The sequence below is a fragment of the Protomyctophum bolini genome (assembly GCF_963924005.1).
Source record: "Protomyctophum bolini genome assembly, chromosome: 7".
Classification (NCBI taxonomy): Eukaryota; Metazoa; Chordata; class Actinopteri; order Myctophiformes; family Myctophidae; genus Protomyctophum; species Protomyctophum bolini.
In genome coordinates this window covers 8,660,977-8,681,846 of record NC_137868.1, presented here as the reverse complement: position 1 = coordinate 8,681,846, position 20,870 = coordinate 8,660,977, and the positions used below count along the sequence as shown (strand labels likewise).

General features: G+C 43.2%; 1 protein-coding gene across 1 annotated transcript in view; it reads left to right on the top strand.

Annotated features, from left to right (window-relative positions):
- The window catches only part of bckdhb (branched chain keto acid dehydrogenase E1 subunit beta), a 66,756-nt gene that overhangs the window by 5,468 nt on the left and 40,418 nt on the right, over positions 1-20,870 (top strand). The window contains exons 4-8 of the mRNA XM_080769241.1: positions 3,728-3,861; positions 6,746-6,901; positions 8,133-8,241; positions 11,716-11,813; positions 13,182-13,292. Of these exons, the coding sequence (XP_080625367.1) occupies positions 3,728-3,861; positions 6,746-6,901; positions 8,133-8,241; positions 11,716-11,813; positions 13,182-13,292 (608 nt within the window). The remainder of the gene's footprint in view (positions 1-3,727; positions 3,862-6,745; positions 6,902-8,132; positions 8,242-11,715; positions 11,814-13,181; positions 13,293-20,870) is intronic.

Genomic DNA, 20,870 nt, shown 5'->3' with positions numbered 1-20,870 from the left:
ATAGCTGTCACATCCCTCCATTTATGTTTAGCCTATCTTACTGAACTAAACATCAGCCGCACCAGACACACACCACAGACTGCTGAAGGTCACCAAGCTGTGGATTTGGGTGTCCAGAGTATATTGACGGTTCAGATTTATCAAATGTTGTCATATTGACAACATTTGGGCTACAGCTGTCGAGTATCTTCTGTAACGATTATTCCATTTATTACTTTTTCGATTAATCGAATAATCGTGCCGCTAATGTTTTATGATTGATTAGTTAGGTTTTTTGTTGCACCCAACAACATTAATACATTACAAGTTGTAACATGATTGATCTTTGGCAGTGTTGGTAACAACTTACAACCTTGATGATATTACACACTTAGTTGAATTATTGCGTCTTGATGTTTGTGGTGTTGCAGTACATTGGCCTTGTTTTCAGAAATTAGGCATGAAGGTTTATTTTTTATCTCTTTTTTTTTCTTCTTTTTTTTACCAAAACAATACAATTATGCAGTCTGGCATTATGAATGAATTACAATAACAAACACAAAATCAGGATGCATGTATACAATACATAGTGTAAACCAGGGGTAGGCAACCTTAGGCACCAGTGCCAACATTGGCACAAAGGAGGGTGATCACTGGCACACTGGCAAGTGTGTGAGAGAGTATTTTTGGTTTTAAATAAACTATTTTAAAAAATGAGTCAAATCCCTCACATTTGTGTGTAAATGACATCCTGCATTCCACATTCATTAAAACTGAACTCTGTTATTGCCCCGAGTATAATGATCATTATAACAACGTGAAAGAAAATATTTAAAAAGAAGGAAAAACTTTATATTTGTGGACAAGCAAAACATGTTGGACTTTTTGACGTGGTGTCATTAAAATTAATTAATGTTGATATGGCACACTGACGATCTAGAAAATACAAACATGGCACTTCATTTAAAAAAGGTTGCAGACCCCTGGTGTAAACTAACACAACAAAGGATCAAAATAGAAAACGAAAAAAACAATCCCACCCAACCCTCCCAGGACCAACGATGTCATGAAAAGCATACCGTACCTGTGCAAAGTTCTTACCACTGTGTAAAGACAACCGAAATCATTCCCATAAGTTTATCTGCAATGCTAGACCTAATTGTTCAGTCTTTAGAAGGCCTGTGTCGATGGGATCACTAAGTTAGCATTGTGGTGACTGAGCAGGTCACACAAGGCCAATGTTCCACTGGTCAGAATCACAGTTAGGATCAAGGACTTGCTTGGAAATTACACAAAGCAAGAGGAAAAAGAAAATCCTCTAAATCTAGAGTCCCTCCTGCCGCTCTTTGTCAGATTACAGGGTGGAGGATTGGAAAATAGTTGTTTCTTCTGATTTTATCCCAAGGGGTTCAAAGTGTGCGTCACAGGCCTTCTAAGCCTCAGATTGTCACCTATTCATTCATTTCACATTTACAACGGCTAGTTTAAAAGTCTAACATTCATGACGTGTGCTTCCATGCAGCTTTAGGAGTTTGTAATGAATCGAGAATCAAACGGGCTTATTTGTCACTCTCTGGCCATTCTGTATTCTTGATTGTCACTCTCTCAACCATTCTGGATTGTACAACCCCTGGAAGAATTTTTTTGGGGGGGTCTCAGATATAAATGGCATTAAATGGGGGTCAGTAGCCTATCCATGTCAAACTGGGCATCCTTTTCAAATGGGGTCTTGCCCTGAAAATTTATTTTCAGGGCAAGACCTCAACCTCGCGCGTGCAGACTCGGCCCCCAGCCTGGTACCCTAGTCAGAATATGGCCCTTAAGGAAAATTAATTGGGGAATGAACCCTGCAGTAGGCACTAGACAGGATCTGAGTGTGGCAAGGTAGTTTGCCCCACAGACTTCAAATTCGACACAGACGTTCCACACCCCCACCGGAAGTGCAGTACCTGGTGTCGAGTCGGTCGGACCCACGGTTGTCCACGGTTGACCGGGCAGAGGCCACAAAAGGCCTCTGCCTGGGCTCTGGACAGGGCCCCTGCCAGACTCCATATGGAGCTGGCCTGTTCTGACATCACAACACTCCAAGTCCATATTTGGGAATGCCTGACACAGAACTCCATATATAGGAATAAAGGGACACAGAGACAGATACTGAAATAACCATATATGGGCATAAAAGGGACACAGACAGATGGGTGGAACGGGTACTCTGACACGGGTACAACGGTATTGCATAGCCGGGTGGGGCATGGATCTCCAACTTCCGATCCAGTGCTTATTACCGACTCGGTGCTCTACAGCCGGGCACCAGTCTAGTAAATGTTAATGTGTTACCCTGCCTGTTTGAGTTCTCAGTGGAGCTTAAAGGACCATACAGGTGGTATGGCACTTTTAGCCCATTGTTGTCTGACTCATATACAGTATAATGGGTACTTGTCATTACTGCTGATCATTTTCTGAAACTTATCATGGAAATTCAAATGCTTATTAACTTATTATAACTAAAGAAAACATCGCATGGATGCACCTGGGACGTATCCTCTCAGTGATGTATCCCAAGGTCAGACATCGTGGTTTTGGGTTGACTGACTCCTGTCCGGGCCCCTCCTACGTCTCACCAGGTCCACTCCTGCTCTCACCAGGCCCAGGACCTGTGCGTTGCACCAGACTCCCAGCACCAGGCACTTCATTCAGGCGTGGTGGATTATAAGGGCCCAGTTTAGCTGGTAATTGGTCATTGTAGCCGATTGAGCACAGCTGGTGAGACAGTCTCAGGGGGAGAGTTGTTACGAGTGCCTCCAAGATCGTATGGTTGATTTAATGGGAAAAAGGTGTGAATGAACGACTTGCGCATTGGAGAGATCAGCTTGGGCTGGGAACATTATTATTAAATTAAATTAATGTGTTTTTGAGGCAGTTGGGCTCCCCAGCGAATGCTTCGCGGACCCCCACACCGTGTTTTCGATCTGTACTCTGTTTCTGAGAGTTAAAACACACACTCACACACACACACACACACACACACACACACGCACACACACATGATGGCTCCTCCTTCACTCTTCTCATTCACAGAGAGAGAAGCAGCTGGCTCGTCGTTTCTCATCTTGAAAATACCGGTAGTTGAACGACTGTACTTTCTGACTCGTGGTCAGATCGCACACAAAGTGCAGCAATGTCCCGTTGCACAGTTACTATACAACGAGACATTTCTGCACTATGGCAAAGTCTGTGATAATGATGATACTGTATATGCATAACCCATTTTGAACAGGAACCCCTTTTGGTGTTTTAAACATTATGTTATACTTTAGCTATTGAAAAATAGCAGATCTAAAAGCTCTTTCTTAGCTACGAGCTTGTAGGTCTGCTATTTTTTTTTTATCATGAAAATGTGGTGCAAATCTTTGAATATATATTCTTTCAGAGCAAACGTTTTTAACTCTTTAACGTTTTTTGCTTCTGGTCCCTGGAACAACATATTTTCAGATGGGGGTCGGCGGCCAATTACAGATATTTGTGGGGGTCCTTACTCCTTGACATGAAAATGTTTGAGAATGACGGACATAGAAACATGGGTTTTTCAGAAAACTGTCAGGATTTTGAAGACATTTGTAGAATCGTTCCCAGGTCTAAATGGGATAATGTCAGGTCCTTTATGGGCATGTAATGCCATTCACTTTTAACTTCAGCTGAGGTTTTACCTTCCTTTTAATTTGTATCCTGTCCTAATCTTTCTCGCCAGGTAAAGATAGAGTTTTCAACACACCTCTGTGTGAGCAGGGGATTGTTGGCTTTGGTATCGGTGCAGCCGTAGCTGGTGCCACAGCCATTGCAGAGATCCAGTTTGCCGACTACATCTATCCTGCTTTTGACCAGGTAGGGCACGCTGTCCAACTGTCATTAACCCATTCTGACCTGAGATCAGATTCATACGAGGTTTCCACTGGACACACACTGGTCTGATGAACCCATTCTGACCTGAGATCAGATTCTAAAAATGTCAGTCGTTCTTCGATTTTTCAAAAATAGCAGACCTACAAGCTCGTATCGCGCCACTCGGTGGCGCGATATGAGCTTGTAGATCTGCTATTTTTCAATAGCTAAAGCATAACATGATGCTAACACCAAAATGGGTTCCCGTTCAGAATGGGTTAACTCTTTCTTGTGGAACTGCAATGTTCGGAATTCAGTCATTATTAGAGGTGAGTGGAATCTGTAGAAGTTTAGGGATTGTTGTTTATGATATGTTATTGCCAATCAGGATGGAATATGAAAAATCAGGACACATCTGTCTTGATCACAGGACTATTTGTCAGGTCCCTTATGCTTTGATTTAGGTTTTGTGGGATTTTTATATAGCGTCTCATTCCTGCCCCCTTTCATGACGACGACTGGGCCCAGGAAATAATTCCCCATTTATTTCTCTCATAGACTTTTCAAAAAGTATTTATTTAAAGCTTTTTTTTTTAATTTATTCAGACAGCCAGCAATGGGTAGAACACTCCCAAAACAAAGTAGTCTCTGCGACACATATAGGGGCCGCAATCTGCATTCAAAGATGTTCCTAGAAGCTTTGTCATTGGTCGAAAAAAAAAGAAAACCCGGTCGCAATGACCAATAAGGAAGCAGACAGGCAAATAGACCAATGACAAAGCTTCTAGGAAAATAGACTACATTTTTTTGGGAGCGTTCTACCCATTGCTTGCTTTAAATGTTGACATATTGCTTATAGCAGCTTTAAAGCCAAGTGTTTACCCTGCCCTTTTTTTCTTCTTTCTAATTTTTTGTTCGCCCCAAAATATTGTGTTTGTTGTCATGATTTGTCACGATCCGAGTTGGCTTTGTTCGAGGCTTACAGATCTTTAAATAAAAAACTCTTTGAAATGTCAATGGGAAAAATGCATGGGGAATTATTTCCTGGGCCAGTCGTCGTCATGAAAGCCGGCGGGACTGAGTCGCTCTATAGAGATTTGCGTGATGTTTGAAGTTGAACACAAACTGTAGGAGTAATGTAAAAAAAAAAAAAAAATGTGTTTAGCAAAAATTTGCCTCCTGGTAGCTTTATGACAGGCCGATGTGCTCTTGCATCCAGGGAGTGTGTTTCACATCGATCAGGCCAACGGTGCCGGATATTAGCTGTTCACAGACGGATGGACGGACAGGGGGCAAAACATACTTTCAGCCACACCTTCGGCCTGACGGAGACAAAAAACTATCATTGTTTTCTCTCCTGTCTATGCCCTGTTTAATGCTCGGCGCGGTGCTTCACTCCCAGTTGTACATTTAACATTGAATGTCTGCCTGCGGTCTTTCAAAAGGACAGACCTTTCTATCCCTGCCGTCTGCGTCAACTGTGCATAATGCTGTTTTCCATTACGAACACCTGCTTGATTTGTATCCATGACACTCTCCTCTAATTGCTGGAAATGTAATCACGCAGCTATCCAAGTTCAGTCGCTCATAGACATGAAATTAAATGCAATCAAAAGCTCCCCAACAGAGACAAAGGGAGGGGGAATAAATCAAAAATGCGTTTTGGCTAGGTGCCAGCCTGGTAGTTACTAATGTGAAGACTTTTGACACATACATTTTGTGACACGCTGTCAGGCTGGATTTCCAGCCTAACATGTACTGTCTTTTAACGAATGGCCCAAACGATGCTTGCAAACGATCTGCTGAACAATGAACTAATTCTGTTCCACGTGTTGTTGAGCTGATGGCTTTCTGAGGAAGATGAATGTGGCATACATACATACATACGCTGATCAGGACAGTGGTCAGTGGGGGCTTTCTGACCCTGTGCAGGTGTTGTAGTTTGCGTCACTCCTCCACGTCTCCTCGCCCCGGCCGCCACAAGATGAACGAGCTCTCCGTCCTCGCCAAGGCAACCGAAAACAACATGTGATTATGGGGAAGGTTCCCCCGAAGGTTTTTGTGCCGCTGCTCGGCAACAATAGCTTGCATGTGGCATCGCTCTCCTTCCGTAATCTCGTTTATAATGGCACGGGCCAGACTCCTCCTCAGAGAGACTTAACGCGTTCTGACCTGAGATCAGATTCTAAAAAAAAATCTTCTACATCCTGACAATTTTCTGAAAAAGCTATGTTTCTATGTCAGTCGATTTTTCAAAACCTACAAGATTTGTAGGTCTGCTATTTTTCAATAGCTAAAGCATAGCATAATGCTTACACCAAAAGGAGTTCCCGCCCAAAATGACTTAACAATTAGAAATACAATCCCATCTAAGGTTGAGGTGGATATCTTTGGACACCTTTTCAGCGATGGTTTCCGAAAGTGTATTGTAGATGAACTAGACAAAAGAAGAAATCTGAGACTTGAGTAGTTTTTGGCCAGTTCAAAGGGAAATTTCATTGTAATAGCATTAGCATTTTGAGGAATGGAACAGACTATGGTTGGAAGAAAAAATGTAGATCAAATCGTGTGGTCTTTACTCTTTTTTTAAACTGTAGCTATTATTTCTTTTTAGTTTGTGAATATATGCAGTTTAAAATGACCTAAAATGAGTAAGTGTAAGGCCACCTATGTGCATTGGTGATTTACAATTCTGTCTTGTTAGAAAATATAAAATAAATACAAAATTGATAAATGACTTTCAAGTTACAGCAACTGTTAACGAAAAAACAATAAATGTAGTGATTTCTTTGTATTTCTTTTGAGTTTTTACAGAAAGTCAAATGAACACTTAAATGAACACTGTTTGACTCTGGATTGAACAAAGTCATGTCTTCTCTGCTTTCAGATAGTAAATGAAGCCGCAAAGTACCGATATCGCTCTGGCAACTTGTTTGACTGTGGAAACCTCACCATCCGAGCACCGTGGGGATGTGTGGGCCATGGATCACTTTATCATTCCCAAAGCCCCGAGGCCTTCTTCGCTCATTGCCCGGGCATCAAGGTTTGTCACTCAACTAACGGCTTGTTCCGAACTAACCACAGCCAAAGAGAGATATGGAAAGTGAAGGGATGTTGAAATTCAACCTCATCTTATGTCGTATATTACATGTTTGTGGCAAAGAGGGGGCAAGTATTGTCACAAAGATATCACATCACTTAAATGTTTAGATTACATAAATGAAACGCCGGTTTTTAGTCTCTGCATAAGGATGTTAAGGATGTTATGCTTAATGCTTACAACTGAAAGAAGAGTCCACTCTTTAAGCGCCACCTGGTGGTCACCAGTTTAGCACTTTGAGTGCCAATTATCCCATTATAAAGAAATAAATAAATTGTAATTCTATTATGCATGTAATGTGCATGTCATCACCTGTACACCAGATTAGAGGAATTTTCAAAATATGAAGAAAATAAAAATAAAAATAAATCCCAAGGGATCACGTCTTGCATCCGGTACATAATTGACAATTAGATGTCTTGACGTTTATGGCTCTTAAACTGTTTTAATTCCTACTAATTTGTTGGAACTGGTCTGATGGAAATCACTTTTAATGAGCACATAGGCTAATCATTATGCTAATGATGGTGTCGTCTGCCGAATATAGACGATCTACAGGCTCGCAACTTGTCGTGATGCTTGTGGATTGGCTGTTTTTGTCCACCGAGCATAGCCATCACGCATAGCCACTGTACTTAATGAATGAGTCTCTCGGACTCAGGAATCAATATGTGACTCGCAGTGGGATGACCCTGGGTTGAGCCGACGCTCCTATCGGACAAAGTATTTCATTAAGTTGACATTTAATGCATATAAAAGGTTGGCAAATAAAAGGTTAAACGTACACACAAACCGATCAAAACATATACACACATTCACGATGAATGGTAATTGTCAAAAACGTTTTTCTTTTCAAATGGCGTATATGCTGGAAATGACTGGTTTATAAGTGGTTCATCCATCATGAGTATCCATAGTCAATACTCTTTCGGCAAAGGTCAGGCTAGTAAATGTTATCTTCCTGTGCAGTGGGTGATAATTACTGAGCCAGCCAGAGGGACCAGCTACAGTACATGCTGCAATATGGAAGGATGCTTGTCAGAGGAGGCATACAACAATCACACGTTTTAATGCACTGTTGAGTTTGTAGTTTTGTTGATTGTGTGTGTGTGTGTGTGTGTGTGTGTGTGTTGCCCTGCCCTGCCCTGCCCTGCCCTGCCCTGCCCTGCCCCAGGTTGTAATACCCAGAAGTCCTGTGCAGGCCAAAGGACTACTCCTCTCGTGCATTGCCGATCAGAACCCCTGTATATTCTTTGAGCCCAAGATCCTCTATAGAGCAGCAGGTAAGCTAAGAAAAAAGAAAAGGATAAAAAGCTAAAGAATCAACATGGAATTTGGATGCTTGTCTTATTTTGGCACCCAAGTTGAGCTTCTCACTAAACCACCCTCATTCTCTGGCGCCTTCTATCCCTTTGCCTGTTCCACTTATTGAAAACATGTCCTCTGTAGAGATCTGAACTGTGCCTGGCTGCAGCGTTGTGCAGATTTCACAAGTGTGAACCAGCCGGACTAAATGGGCTGTGAACTGTTGACAGTGCTGAGCCGTACCAACCTCCCCGCCTCCCCCCCCCCTCCCAAAGGATGGACCTGTTCCACTCAGGGGGAGCGCTGATGTTCGAAGAACCGTGGTCAAACTGAGTTCAGCTGTATTGGCTTTGGAGGGCTGTTGTGCCCCTGGCTAACTAAGTCTGTCTATTCTGAACAGCCCATCCCACATATTGCCAAACCAGTGCTGGAACAGTATAAGTTCAGTTGGAGATTCGACAACTCTGTGTTTATTGCATACTCCAAGTAATCGTATTGCTAGGTTTTCACTGCCCATTATAGTAAAGAAAAGCAGACTCCCAAAGGGATTGCCATCTTCCGCTTCTCAACAAAGTATGATATTTTCACATTCATTTAAGTTGTGATAAAAGCCAGATGAAAATGAAATATTAGACACAGAGGACTGAATATGATTATGGCACCAGATTAGTGATCATTGCCCAGAACATCTCATCATGTTACAGTGGCATCCGATATTAAAATCTGCTGCTCATCTGTTGAAAATCATCAATTCCAAATTCCATTTCTCACATCACTGTCTCTTCTAGCCTCTGTCTATAGGGAATCAACATGGTGGATGTGTTAGAGTTAGTGTGTAGTATTTACTGCACCATGTAACATAATCCTGTCTTGACTGTTTCAAAGAAGATTGAATGAAAAGCACTTCAGGCAGATGATTCGGTTATTTGACATGTTTCTTTTCGAATTGTGTTTGAGCTGATGCGGATCATGACATGATCTCTCATTCTTGCCTCTCAGAGGGTGAACAATTGGACAGGAAATTGATAATAGGCTTATCTCTCGGCGAAAGGTACCTGTACCATGTCATTTTTTTGATCTGTTTCCAACTGAATTGATGCCAGTGGAAATAGATCCACTACTTAATTACTTTTTTGAGGAGTTGATGACAAGACACGAGTTTTGAGGAGTCATATGGTGAGTAGGTTGACATGAGGGATAGATTAATGTACTCAATTGGCTTATTTTGTCAAAAACAGAAATAGAAGATTTTCCCTACAATTAGGTATTTTTCTTTCCATTTTGCCACAACTGTTGTGGCAACAATATCGGTCATCCGTTTCAACCAAGGAAGTCGGCACTGGAACTGGTAGCGTTTAAGGAATTATTTTAATTTGTTATAAAGGGCAATGAGTGCTAGCTCTCGTGCCGTGTCGCCCATGGCTCTGAGCGATCCCAGTTTGGATTATGAGGTCATGTTTATATTTAATTGGAGCAACCTTTTCTCCCCCTGCGCTCACAAGAGAGTGGATAAAACCCACGCATTAACCTCATCAAGGCCACACGGTCGACTGTGGGCTAAGATTACACTTATTAAACCATAACCCAGTATTTATAGTACACTTTTCAGAGTTCTGCAATATGCAGTAGTTTCACTGAAATAGCCCACTTGCCTTTCGGTCTGTTCTGAACTCTGAAGCAGCATCTGATTACCACAGTTACCAAACCAAGCGCCCCGCTTCACTGCTGGCCAAAGATGTAGGTACAGTATAGCTTCTGAAGACCATGGAATGAACTGAAAGCTATGTTTGCGGTTTCGTCCCTGGAAGGAAAGGAACAAAGTCACCCTGACCGCTCCAAAAAGTAAATACTGGGGTCAAAAAACCCCACATCTCTCCTGAATGTCCCTAATTACAAATCAGAGTTCATGCATTGCCATACAGGAATGCTTTCAACAGCCCAGATGCCCAAATGCACTCGCATGTTCAAATCCCCTTTGAGGTCAAAGATGTTATGGTGAGTCAGATCCAAAAGTAAGTAGCCTGCGGAACCACAAGCAGCCCGTGTGGCCCATAGACGTACTTATTTAGGCCCATAGGTCAGGAGCCTATCTGTTTCCGTAGCTTGAGGCAGGTTGATGTATGAAGTACACCCCTTGGACATGGTGAGCATATCGCAGGGACTTTGCCCCAATCCAATTCTTGATGGAGAGAATCAGAAACAGTTATTGTTATATCACAGGTGTAAAGAAGCATGGATGCATATAGAGTACCATCGTTTTATATTCTTTGCTATACCTCGGCCAGGGATTGAACCCCCAGCCCTTGACCTCCCATTGTGCAGGGCTGGGCCACTAGCAAGGCCACTGAGGTAAAGATGGCGACACAAGGGTGATAGTGGTTAAAATGTCTTAAAACAAAGCATATTTTAAGCCTCATATCTGCGGAGGCAGAATTGGCCAAGAGGCCATGTCCTTGCTATGGTTGCCAATGCCATTTCCATTCATGATAGATTCTTGCATCGCAATGACGACCATGACCGATGAGTGTGTGTGTGCGACGTGTTCCAAGAGATTATTAACCATTATTGAAACCATGTACTTATTACACATGCTTTGTCTTGGGCTTTGTTTCCAGGAGAGACACGTTATTATTATTATTTGGACTAATGTCACATTATGTGGGACCTTTTTACTGAACCATATTCCATCCCCATCCCGCCAGTGTTTTGTTGTCACGCTTGATCACGATTATGGGCCGTGACTATGCTGATAAAAGCACACTTGGTCTCTGGAGAGAGAGAGACGAGGTTCTGGAAAAAGCATGAAAATGCATCTGGAAAAGCCGCCAGATGATGTGTCCCTGAACGGGAACCTGTGCTTTCTCTGTAATTTCGCCAGTTGTCACCTACTCCATTATGGAGAAGATATGGGACCTTGTTATTTTGCAGGGAGGCCACAGTCTCCACAGCGGCGTGATTAATGAATGTATTCAGAGTTGAGCCTTGGTTATGCATGCAAGCACATACTTCATGTGTATTTTAGACACATGTATGCACACAAGTAAGACGCGCGAAGCGAACGCAGCTCGTAAATTGCAATAACAACAATTAGAATATATATTTTGTTTACGTTCTGGTGGTGGGCGGGTGGTGTCACAGCGTGACGCACGCACAGACAGACAGACAGTTTGCTTGGCTTCCATAGTAAGCTGCTCAGTGCGTTCGCAATCACTGCGTTCACAATTACACAGTAAAAACATATGTAATTTGTACACTCAGAGTTAAAGCTGCTATAGCAATAATTACAGTGGGAATATAAAGCTTATTTTTCTTAAACTCTTTAACAAATTTTGTTTTAATCACACCCTTAAATTGAGTATTTGACTGTGTACGAGACTACGAGTGCACAAATGGACTAGTGCAACTCTATTGGGATGTTAATCGTATGTGTGCTCTGTGTCTTGTGTTCGCAGTGGAGCAGGTCCCCGTGGAACACTACACCATCCCACTCTCTCAGGCCGAGGTCCTGGAGGAAGGAAGCGACGTCACCCTGGTTGCCTGGGGAACACAGGTACAAGTGCCCCCGAAGTGTCACTGGCAGATTGTCAATGGGCGACCTTAGTGGCCATTGGCTGTCGACTGTCTGTGGTCGCGGAAGAGAGCCACGTCTCATTTCTCGCTCGTTGACATTTAAGCTGCGGAGGCGAGCAGTGGATTAGCTCGGACTCCCGTCCTCGAGTGCCCCCCCCACCCCACTCACACCCCGGGCTCTCCGTGGGGTTTCCCCCAGCCAGTGGTCCGTGGCCGTATCTGCCCAGACATCTTCACAACATCAGGGCTTCTCTTGGCTCTGCGCTTGTTAACAGTACATGTCTGCGGCGCACTTTTCCATTGTTCTGTTTCCTTTCATCCCTGAGATTTTATTTTCTGTGGCTTAGTGTCAAGGTGTGTATAGCTCGCTGGGAGTCATCCCTGACTAAGATTGTGCCTCCGACACCTTACTGGGCTTATCCTGCCCTCGCTTAGAGGGGCTGTAATGTACCTCAAGCAGAGGGAGGTCGGACAGGATTGGAGGAAAGATGGCTTCATCAAAGCTGGTATTATAGTTGAATGCATAAAGGGAGTACAGGGAAGAAAGCAGATCCTGTAAAGTAGTGGAAAGTCGTGGCTCTTCTTTTTGAAATGCCAGTGTTCTTTCCGACCCCATTACGCACCTCATCTGTCGGCCCTGCACAGATGAGAGTAAAGCGAAAGAAAAACGCGTCCATAGAGCCCAGTGGTGGTCAGTGTGTGCCCCGGCCAGCCCCACAGCAAAAGAAGACGGGCAGAGAAACGTCCCACACCCGCAAGCGACTTTGCATTCCTTCTGTCATTTTCTGTCAAATCTAAATGTGCTTAATCTGCTGGTGCTCATTTGTAAATGAATGACAGTGTCATTGCGTAATGGATGCTTATAATTATTATAGAGTAAATTACTTGCGTTGACTGTCTTTCATATTTCTTTGGCAGCTGATATTTTCACCAGAGATTTCAGCGGATGCGTAACAGTTGTTATCTTCTGACAGCCAATGGAAACTGCCAATAAATGTGGACTCCATGAACCTTTCGACTTTGTTCGTCAGTCAAAAGTTGATTTGAAATAATGAACATGGACACCATGTGTGTTTTTGTTTTTGATTAATTTGCTGTTTTTGGCTCTACATAACTGCTCAGATGTTTGAAAGAAATAATCCCAGGCAATGATAGTTAATGATCATCCATGTTTGTTGTCTATTGCCTAAAAATAAATCTTCAAAGGTTAAAATCACTTCATCAAATCAAATTGTGCACAACATCTAAACAGTGTCATGTGAATGATCAATAAAACCTATGAAAGAAAGTCAAATATGCCGGCATTAAGTCTTTCTTCCTTTCTTTGTATTGACCTTTTGATTTTCAGATCCATGTGATAAGGGAGGTTGCCAAGATGGCCCAGGAGAAACTGGGATTGTCGTGTGAGGTTATCGATCTGCAGACTATCTTGCCGTGGGACACTGAAACGATTTGCAAGGTGAGACAAGAACATGACATACCATTGATTTAATCAACTAACTCAACTAAATTAAGACATGCCACCAAAGGGGTACACCATCTAGAACAGCATTTGTCTGTATGTCCCTGTATTAATCCCAATATTAATATTTTGCCCAATATGGAGAACACTTGACATCATCCGTAGGGCCCAAAAGTGAAGTCCAATAGAAGGGTTTTGATGCTCATCAGTAAAGGACTGTATAGAAACAAAACATTTTACCTGGGTACTTCTAATAGACCTATTAGGACATTCGAGTCTGTACATTTATTGCAGGGTGGTGACTGATTGACATTTCAACGAAGCGTGTCTTCATCAGACCCTTGTTGTCACGCTTGACTCTGACGCTCAGTAAGTTTCTTGATTGGGTTATTAAGCCCAAGCCACACCAAAGGGTCGGGTTTGGACAAAACGTTTTTTAAGGTAGACCACACCAATGCTACTCATTGCAACTCAATGAGTGGCATTGGTGTGTTTTACCTTAAAAACAGTTTTGTCCCAACCTGACCCTTTGGTGTGGTTTGGTCTTTGCACTTTGTCTAATGCTGTGACTTCTAGAAGAGCGTCCCCCATATATATGCGCCTCAAAGTTTTGTGGTTTGGTTTGGTTTGGTTTATTTATTTAATTAGCACATAGTAAAAAATAGACAGTACATATCGAAGAACAAAAATTCAATGCAAGGAAAGGAAGAAGCCGGCTGGCTTATTTGGAATCCTTTCCTGTATGGAAGAGGTAAACTCAATCACCAAATGTCTTATGCCAGCAAGATGTGGAAGTCAGTCCCTGAATAGTTTTGGCAGGGCTGGTCATCAACATGGCATTTAAAAGATGATGTCAGAGATTCACAGGGAGGCCACATCGTTATTAGATCCCGTCTTGTTTAAAACGAGAGCGAGATCACACAGTTTTGGCTTAGCCATGGAATTGTCCCCTTATTTACATTTTATTTAACATGGCCTTTTTGTGGTGCAGAAACTATGTGTGGTGGACAGTGTGGTTCCTTATGATGCATGATAAACAGGATTCCTTCCACAGCTGGTAAGACTTGACGACCATCTCGTGTTGCCTCCATTTTATGCTGGCTATGGCGATATAACCAACATAATGTGTTATGTAGGAAGGGCTGGTCAAACGACACAGTGCTGCTTGTAAAGTGGGGATTTCATTGTCCTGTATTTTGATATGGGAACAGAAACTAAAGTTTGTGGAACAATGGTGCAGAAACAGAGCTTTTCCTTGGTCACCAGGGGTGATGAGCACCACAAGTTCACCAAGTGGCACCAGACTAAACCACTAGGGCACTGTGCTGGAACTAAGGTGGATACATGGAAACGTTGAATGTTTTGCAACGCCATTATGAGACGTGAAAGCCTGGGTCAAATAAAAACCTTTTAGGAACTGGACAGTCGAAGGGGAAGCGCGCAATTGCACATCCCCTCCTACCCACGTCACTTTATAAATGGGCCACTTGAATAGTACGTCTCACAATGAATTTGTTGTGTGTCAAATGACTTGTCTTGTAGGCACACAACCCCAGCTTTAGCGGCGTATGAGTTTTGTTTTTGTGAAAGAAGTATTTATTTTCATTGTGCAATCTTTATGTGCTTCTGGTCACACATGACACAGTCAGAAAGCCTTGTGAGGCCTCGTCCTGCCAAGCAAATCTTCTAACCGACAGTTAAGGCACAGGATGAAATTGCGGTTGGAGGGTAGTAATTTAATAGGGAGTCCGATCGGAACCAATGGCACTGAATGTACTGTTCTACTGGCACTGGGGGGGGGGTGGGGGGGACTTGAAACTCGCGGTAAGCAGTCTGTTACAGACTGTTTGTTCCCCTCTGATACAAATGTCCGTGGTCATTTTCTTCTTTAAATGGGTTATTGCCCCATTAAAACGGATCCCTTGAAATGTAATAGTGTGTTTTTGCGATACTTACGGTCCTAGGGGCAGGCCTGTCACCCCAGCCTTGTCAACATCTCTCCATGTCCACTCCTCTACCCACATGTCCCTGTGGATACAGTATCTGTCAACCCGACTGCTCATCACTGCGTGGCACACTGTTGCTATTCTCCCCCAGACCCGTTGGCAGGGAGAGTTACGACACTGATCTCGCCATGACACCATCATGCGGTTCCTGTAGCCAGTGTGCTCCACGAACAACATTTAAAAGGCATTAGATGCTGGAACTACACAGTTGTGTTTGGAACTTGCCCCATGGCAAGCTTTACTTGCGCATCCTTCTTGTTTTTGTTCTCTCTGAGCACAGTCAGCACACAGAAACACATATTATCTGTTTAAAACGGAAGTCTATAGAGCGTCGCAGTACCTCCCCCTTTCAGAACGAGTGGCCCAGGAAATGAATCTCAATCCATTTTCCTCATAGACTTTTCATAAAGTATTTATTTAAAGACCTTTTAAGCGTTGTACGTAGCCAACTCGAGTCGTGACAAATCATGACAACACACACAATATTTTGGACGAAACAAATAATTACATACTAATTCTTTGTTTGGCCCGAAAAATTGTGTTTGTTGTCATGGTTTGTCACGACAAGAGTTGGCTTTGTCCGCAGCGTAAACGTCTTTAAATAAATACTTTCTGAAATGTCTGAGGAAAATGAACGGAGAATCATTTCCTGGGCCATGGTAGGGGGCGGGACTGCGACGCTCTATAGCCACACGTCCCACCCCAACCACCCCGTCGATATGGTCAGTCTGGTATTGTGTTGGTGTTGGCACTGCCATACCCAGACACTGAATGTGAGACCCAATCAGACAGTTGAGCTGAAAGGGCCTTTAATCAAGTTCTAATCAACGGTTATTTTCACATATGAATGATTTTCGTCTCTTAATCAATTGGAAGCACAAGGCCAAATGTTATGGCCAGATGTGTGTTAAGAGGCAGAGTAAAAACAAATGTGGGTCTCATTTCTGTTATGCAAGACATTCAATTCCTCTGTGAAGTAGAAGCAGAGCGGCTGTGTGTGTTTTCATGTTCGGAGACGGCGTGAGACCAGGGAATGAAAACAGCGCTGACATTATGAACAAAAGGACCACAGGTCAAATATCAAGGCCTGTTCCTTTTTAATGCATAAGGGTTGGCTGTGGAGATTATAGCCTTTTCCAAAAAAATGTAAAGACCCCTGTTTATGCTTTGGCGGATAATCGGTAATTGCTTTTCTTGTTTTGATAAATGTCTTTTTGAAAAGACTTCTGAAAATGTTTCAAGATTCCATAAATGTTTAGAAGATTTCCTGCCTATAATGCCATTCCCAAAATAGGGACCCCAAGCTGAAAATGGTTAATCCAGTGGCGTGTTCTACTGTTATAAAGCGCATACTGTCTGCTAACCTTTTTCATCCATTGAGCACGCACGACCGATACTATAGCCTATACAGAAAATATGGTATACCATCTGAAAAAACCTATAGGCTACAGCACTGGGTTAATCCTATGGTGGCATAATGTTATTGTACGACGCATCACGGGCTCATCACAGCGTGCTACCTTTCATCCCAAGGCACTTGATACCTTATGGGAAAAGGTTTTATTTGGTGCCACCATTTGATATTATTGAAGGCAGTTGTTTATGATTATGTGATGAGTATACCAGATGAAAAACAAGACTTTAAGGCCCTCATTTATCAATGGAGTGTAAATTCTGCCTCAAATCGGAGGGTGGGTGTTGCCGTGCGTTCACGTCGGCACGGCATTTATTAAGGGATCGCAAACAGCTGATCCTTTGCTTAATTTCGTTTCTCGGCGTTGATAAATGTGACGGCTGAAATCACTCTGGCACGCCCTATGAAATCAAGCCTCGCCCTCGTTTTTGCGACACGAACAACGATACGACCAAACAACGTATATGGAAACCATAGTTGCATGATAAAAAGGTTTCCCCCACTCGCCTCGCTGCCCGCCTCCCCCCCCCCCCACGCCCCATTTTTTATAAATGCCGAAAATTGCGTTGATAAATGAGGGCCCAAGAGTCTAAAAGTCTCAGTAGTGCCCTCTAGAGGTTGTACTGCTCCACACCCAACCATTGACATTTTGGCCCGAAAGTTACTTTAGACTATAGAGTAAAGGCTATGGGGTCACCAAAATCACTAGTATCATTATGTTCAAAGTTGATATTTTGGCATCCTTTCGTCCGCCATCCAGATGCAGGCCACTCGGGGAGCTTCAATGGTTCTTAACTCCTTCCGTCACTTGAAGAGTCGCTTTTCATTTTCCGTAAATCACATAAACATTTCCCAGTCCCAGTGAAAAGTTCTACACATAGCCAGAGGAAATTTAGGCTGCTAAAAAAAGACTTGTGTCTTGTCTTATTCCAAAAACAACACACATTTTTTTAAATAAAGCATATGCCCTGAATATAGTAGCCGGGCAGACAAACAAAGTGACATGCTGAGAAGTGCCCTCAGTCACCCTGAGCAGTGGTGCCCTAACTACTGGGCGGCGCTCCCTGTTACGGGCAAAGGCTGGCATCTGGACGCTTCTGTGGCCGCAGCCTTGCTGATGCTTACACTTTTGACCCACTGCTTCACGCAAGAAGCTGTCCATGCAGAACTGGAATGTCAATATATAACGCTATTTGCAGTTTATAGGAAGCCTTGTGTTGTTTGTGTGTTATGGATTCTTAGTTGTTGGGGATCAGTCTTTTATTTTGTTATTGTCGACTGTTCTCACCATCGTCCCCGTTACTTAGTGTCCTCTCAGACCTGACCTGACATGGCCTTGCCCGAGGAAATAACCTATAAGTCTATGTTCAATAAGTATTGGCAGGTACCTGCGAATATGAGAGGCAATATTTTCAACACTACATCATTACATAATGTACCTTAATCTTTAGTCGTTTTTGTGACACCACTGTGTGCGAGCTGATTTTTCATTAAGAACCAAGCCTTTTGTAAGGCTATTATTTGGGATTCTTGGAGCAAGTGCCATTCTTATAGCCAGTGTGCAAAGCAAATAGTGGCTGTGCTGTCCAGCTTGACCAGCAAGTCTGCATCTCACTGACACTGGTCTTTTGAAAAACGGATTACTCATGGGCGTGTGCGTGCGTGCGTGCCTGCGTGTCTGTGTGAATGAATGAAGGGAAAGAGGTGTATATCCGACTGCTGGCAGCAAATTAACATTTTGCATGTGCCATGAGTCACAGTTACCTTCGGTGTGTTTGTGTGTGTGTGTGTGTGTAGTCTGCTGCTTACTGTATTTAGTTAGCCTGGCTAATAACCCAGACTCAAGGCTAGTATTTAGTGAGTATGTTGAGTGCAGTAAATGGAGAATGATGTGCCTTTCAGCATGAGAGACCATTCAGGCAGCGCCGTGGTGGAACGGGCCATCTTTCCGCTTCCTGAGGGATCCTCTCTGGCGTCAACTAGCTGTACTTAGATCTAAATATATTCAGCTCTCTTGTTGACAAAGGGAATCATGGGGCAGTAAATGGCTGTAAAAGTGGAGAAAATGTGAGTGATTTTCATTTTTGTCTCACTGTCTCTGCAGCGGTCCAGTAAACGTATAGTCGTTCATTTAAGGGATTAAACCTAAATGGCTGGTTATCCCCTGCCAGACCCGCGGCTCAGATGATATATATTACTGTGGAAAGTCTTGCTGTCTTGCTGGGTCAAAGTATTGTGCAGGGAGTTTGTGCTATAAAGATCACGAGAGCTCTGCAGGAGAGCTTTTTGCGTTCTTCACTGAGTGGGATGTTACACCCCCTATATCGTTTTAATACATTTAAATGTTTTTCAGATGGCCCTTAAGCACGAGCTCAAGGTTTGTATGACGGCACGGTGTGTGTGTGCGCCAGTCAGCGTTATAAAACATCTCTGGCCCAGTTATTGTATTAGATTAGTGTGTCGTTGTTGGTGGTTCAGCCTCTTTTCCAGGTTTTCCCAGACTGCCAGTGTGAGGAGAGTAAGGCAGCCTGGCCATAATAGAGTTGTCTATGATTGTTGAAGCTATGATTGGAGATGGCACTTCCCATGATGGCTCGCACAACTTAGGGCTGCCGGGCAAACGTTCTGGAACCTTTAGCGCCTTAAGGCCCCTCTACAATAGTCCTGTTGTTTCCCTGTGCAGCCCTCCGCTCAGGTTCCCAGCTATTTTGACTGCTTCACCCTCCATGGGACACAGACTGCCCTCCTAAGGCAGACCTGTCCAAGACAAACGTGCTGGCCCCGCAACTGGCTAACGTGATTGTGATGTGGTTGCTGTTTTCAGGGCGGCCTTCAAGGGAACATGCATGCTCGGGCCCTGATGTTCCCCAATAAAACGCTTTGTAGAACAACCCGCAGCAAATTATGTATTTGACTGATTTTATAGGAGCCCGTATGGATAGAGCATCCCCCTCTCTTCCAAAACCCGGTCCAGGCACTGGAATGCTGAATGTGAACCAGAACCACAGGCCTTCGGATCATACTTTTACCTAACGGGTACTTTTCTTCTCGCTTTTTATCACTATAGGTCAGTGGTTCCTAAACTCTCGTAACAACCACACATTATTCTTATTCCGAGTCGTATTTTCTGGTTGGAGACTGGAGATGATGTCACCATTTCTTTGGTTACGCTGATTGGCTGTAGGGGTTGCCTGTCAACGTTGTACGGCCCGCAGCCAACCATGCATTAGCAGCGTCCAGACTCTTCCGCACGAAATGCGATTTTACGAAAATCCCTGGAGTTGATGGAGTGGATCATATAATTCATACGATCATATATTGGGAGATCTAAAGGTCGGAGGTCCTTTGGCGAATGACTGTGAGATTCAGTTCTTGACCGTTTCCCATGACCCTCTACCATATTGCGAAATTTCGTGGAAAGTTACGGAATTCTACAAATATATATATATATATATTAACCAATTTCAACCTGCCATCCCCATTTTGGGCATGTCATCATAGACGAAAATCTTTCATCTTGCATTTTTGCTTTAGTTCATTTAAAAGTTTTCACAATACCAAAAGTAGCTGATCGTCAATAAACGTACAACGCATTCAAAGTATGACATATACGGCTTAAGTGGTTAATCCTATTGGCACTATTAGTAAGTAGTAAAAAATAATCACTGACAGACAGAGTGACAAGAGTGATAACACATGTTATTGAGGCTATCTTGCACATATATGAATACAGGCATGCCTTGAGATTTTAGCTTTCCCTTTGGTGTGCCTTGGGGCACAAAACGTTTTTTAACCCATTCTGACCTGAGATCAGATTCATACGAGGTTTCCACTGGACACACACTGGTCTGATTAACCCATTCTGACCCGAGATCAGATTCTAAAAAAATGTCAGTCGTTCTTCGATTCTTCAAAAATAGCAGACCTACAAGCTCGTAGCGCGCCACTCGGTGGCGCGCTATGAGCTTGTAGATCTGCTATTTTTCAATAGCTAAAGCATAACATGATGCTAACACCAAAACGGGTTCCCGTTCAGAATGGGTTAAACCACCGCTGTAGATTGAGTTCAAAATGTCAAGTGTCAGTCACTAAGATCTGCCTCTACTGCAGGGATTTTGCACAGAGCCAAAAAGCTGTCAAGCTATACAAAAAAAA